The sequence below is a fragment of the Podarcis erhardii genome (assembly GCF_964252035.2).
Source record: "Podarcis erhardii genome assembly, chromosome: 4".
Lineage (NCBI taxonomy): Eukaryota > Metazoa > Chordata > Lepidosauria > Squamata > Lacertidae > Podarcis > Podarcis erhardii.
In genome coordinates this window covers 27,121,931-27,126,923 of record NC_138508.1, presented here as the reverse complement: position 1 = coordinate 27,126,923, position 4,993 = coordinate 27,121,931, and the positions used below count along the sequence as shown (strand labels likewise).

At 49.2% G+C, this 4,993-nt stretch overlaps 1 protein-coding gene across 1 annotated transcript; it reads right to left on the bottom strand.

Annotated features, from left to right (window-relative positions):
* Positions 1-326: 326 nt before the first annotated feature.
* On the bottom strand, positions 327-4,716 carry RASL11A (RAS like family 11 member A). The gene is made up of 4 exons (XM_081858934.1): positions 4,469-4,716; positions 3,233-3,289; positions 2,396-2,475; positions 327-1,283 (listed from the first exon to the last, which is right to left on the bottom strand). Exons 1-4 carry the CDS (start codon positions 4,587-4,589, stop codon positions 831-833), a joined length of 711 nt encoding a protein of 236 aa, XP_081715060.1. The 5' UTR covers positions 4,590-4,716; the 3' UTR covers positions 327-830.
* Positions 4,717-4,993: the final 277 nt, after the last annotated feature.

Sequence of the window (4,993 nt, the reverse complement as noted above, 5' to 3'; positions counted from 1 at the left end):
AGCAACGGGAGCTCACCCCACCGCACGGATTCGAACCGCTGACCTTCTGATCAGCAAGCCCAAGAGGCTCAGTGGTTTAGACCATAGCACCACCCGCTCCCCTAGATTCTAATACATAGACAGTACTAGAGACTGGTATTCAAGAATTTAAAGTACCTTCATTTGGCTAGTGGAATTAGTTACATAGTTCTATGGAGCTTGGCCTATATCCGGCCTGATTTCAATATGCTAATATAACAAGGGTTTCTGGAAAATGAAGGGAAGGGGTCCACACATAAAAAAGTGATATTTAATTATTTTATTTAAATAGTTTTATTTTGCAATTGTATAACTCAGATCCTCGCAGCGTTTTACAAAATCAGTTGTAATTCTTTCCCCGTGTTTACATACAGAATGAAACACCAGTCTGTAAGTTCTTTTTTAAGGGGGGATTTAAATGTGTATTTGAATAGGCTCAAAGAGAGATGAGCAACCCTAGCCACCATCTGGTAAAATGGAAATACTCTCATTTAAGCCAAGTTCAGACAAACAAAGTTCGACAAACGTGAAATCCAAATACTTTCAACTTTGCTTGCCCTAAGTTTAAAGAGCAGGTCACTATCAAACAGAGGGATATGCATATTGGCACTGTCTCTTTCACAGTTTCATTCTGTTGCAATCCAGCACTCAGTTGTGGGGTTGCAGAGTCAATTAATACAAAAGTAAATGCAAGGAAGCTGCATACCTGCAAATGCATAAACAAACAGCATCAGTACAAAAATAAATTATTCTTATAAATGTATGCTTTACAAAACAGTCTGTTCAGCAGGGGCTGACGTCAAGGTTGGTGCTCACTTGACTTTGTACGATAAAGCCTGTTTGAAACGTCGCTTGAGATCTTGCATGTTAGGTGATTTGGGTCGAGAAATGAGAGACGACCGCCTTTTGTCTCCGCTGCCACAGCTGTGCAACTTACTCACTTCTTTACAAAGATACTGAAATACATCACATACACCTTGGCAGCTATCGCTGGTGGAGATTTCTAGAAACACACTGCCCAGTTCATTGGCCAGCTGCAGGCCATCGCTGGCTGCGACCTGTCTGGAGTGAGCCAAGTCGCCTTTGTTGCCTACGATGACAACAGGGACTTTAGAGTCTGGACGGACCTTCCGGATGTGTTGATAAAGGGGACGGATGGACTGGTAACTACGGTAGTCTGTAATGGAATAGACTAAGACAACACCATCTGCCCACTTCAGGCACCTGGAGAGTGAATCTAGCATCTGTGCAACATCTTCTTGCACCTGGAAAGAAAAAGAGCACATAGATTTAAATAAATGAGATACAAGTGGGAAACTTTTCAATAGCAACTATATCAGATGCCTTTCCAAATAAGAAGAGGTTTGCTTCAAGACGGGCTGGTTGCTTTGGAAAGAGAAAATCCAGCTTGAAATCTGTTGCTGGCACAGCTGTTCCCAACTTGATGTCTGCCAAATGTTTTGGAATACAAATACCATCATCCTCAGCCAGCGTGGTCAACGGTCAAGGCGGATGGATGGGAATTGTAGTCCAAAGTGTCTGGAGGGCACCAGGTTGGGGGAGGCTGTCTTAGCCAATAGCCAGTTCACAAAGGGTGCATGACACTGGTGCATGTTAACTGTGCCATGTGGAATGGCACAAGTGCAACAGCTTTAAAGACTCATCAGATACCCGCTTGACCATTGATGCTTTTGCATCTGAATCTAGAAGGGATTGCCAAAGGCAATGTGTAGGTCTTCATCTGTGGTGGCTTTTGACCCCCAACCAGCAAGGTGTGCGACTCTGCTATATAATGCAGAAACAAAGAGCTTCGAAGAACTTTTAGTTTCTGCATGAAACGTAGCAAAAGTCACACCACTTTCTAAACAGCCTACGAGAGCATCCTTTCTAAGACTGCAATAATAGGAAGCTGCCTTATGCAGCCAGACTATTGGTGAATCTAGCTTAGTACTGTCTACACTGACTGGCAGCAGTACCCGGAGATGCCAGGAATTGAACCTGGGATCTTCTGCGTGCAAAGGAGATACTCTACAATTGTTGAAAAATGCTTGCTTGAAATAGGCCCTCTTGAAAACACAGTGGGTCTTCTGAAATGCCTACAAGTTACTTGCTTATTGTGGTCACAGACAATTGCCGAGCAATTCCACATTCTATGCAGCAAATCTTTTCCATTTGTTTCCTCCAACCCTTTAACCACTGGACGACTTCAGTCACAGAACGTTGTTTGCATTAATGTGCAGATTGCATCAATGAACGTGAAAGATAGCAGCCTTCTCCTATCAATGGGAATTTTCTCAGCAACATTCATATCTACTGATGGAATGAATCAAACCTCAAAAGGCCAACAGAATGGACATATTTATGATTGTTTCCGTACCTCAATACATCCTGGGGTGTCTTGGACTTGCAAGAAAATCTGGTCACCTTCAACGTGAACGAGCCTTGAATAGAGATTGCCTGGAGAAAGAAAAATGGAAGCTCATTTAAAAACTGTTGCACTTTATTTGGAGGTAGGAGGTATATTATAAAGAAGCAGGGGAACTGATGCTAAACACATTCATTCTCCATGGGGGTGCAATGTAAATAAAAGGAACCGGTGTGGTCAGAGAATTGGGGAGGCTTAGCCAGGTACCTCACTGGCTGACCAAGAGTCATTCACATTTTCTCAGCCTAATTTACCTTTTTATGTTGCTGTGAAGATAAAAACTAGCATACACTTTCCTGGTCACTTTGGAGGAATGGTGTGATTCTATTCATTTGTTAGTGTTTATTTATTATATCTCTCGCCCTCCAATGAGCTCAAGGTGCTTCATTCCTCTTCCCCATTTTATTCTCACAAGAACCCTGCGAGGGAGGCTAGGCTGACAAATAGTCATTTGCCTAAGGTCATCCAGGAAGCTTCATGGCAGAGTTGAAATCAGAAACTGGATCTCTCCAGTTCTAGTCTTAGACTCAGTCTCACCGCACTAGACCTAGGGTCTGCAAAATTATAAGGTTATATTAAAAACAACAACCCACAACACTGCTTCTTCCCTGTCCTCAGAAGCACAGGAGAAGGGCTAGATGGTGTTATGGGAAGCATAAACAGATCCATTTCCCAGACTTTCCTGGAACGGAACCATTCCAGAGGAGCAAAACAAGGCTATATGTGCATGGTCCCCACAAGCACCAGACCCAGATTCACAGAGAGATTCTATGAAAGAAAGAGGCTCACCTGTGTTGGGTTCATAGTCTCCAATGAACCTCCTGGTTAGGTACCGTACAATCATAGCTGAAAAGAAATGAGAGTTGTCGGGTTTACTAGCGGTGACAGGTGGCAAAGGAAGACGCATCAAACGACACACATCCCTTTGATAAAAATAGCATTTGCAAAAAAAGGTGGGGGCTGCGATGATGTCCTACTACAAGCAAACACAGCCACACAAAGCATTCAGCAAAATGAGTGTGGTCTCCTTAGCTACGACGCCTGCTTGCCAGCGCAGGCATCTCCCGCCTATAACGCAACAGGCGTGTAGAGTCTGCTTCGAAAGCGACTCTCTTCCCTGAATATGTTCGCAGCTTCTTTGTGTCAGGAGAAGATCTGCACGTACATGCCTGCGTGGCTTTAGGAGAGCATTCCCCCAGAAGCCATTCACTCATTCATTCATTCTGGGAGACAAGGGGGCTGAAACGTGGATGGCTTTGGGAACAGAGGTGGCTGCCTTGCAACAAGCCAGGAAAATTATCCTTCCCACTTACCGGGGGGGGGGGTGCGGTCCGCCCTGGGTGTCATCCCTGAGGGGGTGACAACATGGCACACCACCGGGGGGGGGGGGACGACACTTACCACAGGGCAAGGGCCTGCAGCACACCCAAGCTAAGCGTCTCTCCTGGGAGTGATGGGCCCTGCACTGCCCAAAACAGCAGAGTGGGGCTTGTGCCTGCCAGGCAAACTCCATGGGCAGCTTGCCACGCCACCCCCCTGGGTGGATTGCCACGGCACCCCCATGGGCGGCTCACCCGGCCCCCACCGCCCTGCCCCCACTGCTTACTACTGCCTGCACAAGGGCAGCCAATGCAGATGTTGTGAACTGCAACTCCCATCAGCACGGCTAATGGTCAGGAATGAAGGGGGCTGTAGATCACAACATCTGGAGAGCATCGGGTTGCCGGGTGGGGAGAGAGAGACTGAGTTAGTCCACCGGCATCTGGCAGCTGCCTTATAGGCACATCAAACCAAGGATGCATCTAGGTCCAGAGTGGCCACACTGACCAGGAACTGAGATTCCTGCATTGCAGGGGGTTCGACTCCATGACTCTTGGGGTCCCTTCCACCTCTACAATTCTATGATTACAAGGGTGGGGCAAACGGGACCTTTCGCATTCAAAACACGCGCCCTCCCGCCCGCTTCGGCTCCATCCCGCTTTGCAGCAGCCCCTCCACGGACACGGCGGTGACCTTGGCGCTTACCGCTTTTCCCCACGCTCCCCGTTCCCAGCACAGCCAGCTTCACGTCCTTGACCAGGTAGTCGGAGGGGCACTCCTGGATTGGAGCTAAAAGGTAGTTGTGAGACATGATGGACAGCCGCATGGGGATAGGCTCCCCTTCCTCCCGCGCCCGGCGAGGCGAAGACGAATCCGGAGGGGCGCAGCTAGCGGCGGCGGCGAGGCGACCTTTCCAGAGGGCAGCTGGAGGCGAGGCGAGGCAGGACAGCGAGGCAGGCTCCCAGCTCCAGCCTCTGCTCCGGATCGCAGCCGCCGAGCCTTTAAAGCGCGGCGGGCGGCGGGCGGGCGGGAGCTGTCTCCGCCCCTTCGCCTCCACCTATGGGCCGGGGAAGGGCCGGCGCTGCGCGCGCACGAGGGCCGGGAGCTGTGCGCGCACCGCGCGGAGCGCCGCCCAGCGCAGACGGTGGGAGATGCCCGCGGATCCAATGCAGGTTCCAGTGGCGCGCCAAGGTTGTGCGGCGGCAGCGAAACGAGGGAGCTTTGTGTAGG

Excerpts from the sequence above, each read along its gene's own strand:
- RASL11A (XM_081858934.1), bottom strand. The coding sequence starts at position 4,589 with ATGCGGCTGTCCATCATGTCTCACAACTACCTTTTAGCTCCAATCCAG. Across the intron at positions 3,290-4,468 it reads GGGGAGCGTGGGGAAAAGCG|CTATGATTGTACGGTACCTA; the intron begins GTAAGCGCCAAG and ends ATTTCTTTTCAG. Across the intron at positions 1,284-2,395 it reads ACACCCCAGGATGTATTGAG|GTGCAAGAAGATGTTGCACA; the intron begins GTACGGAAACAA and ends TTTTCTTTCCAG.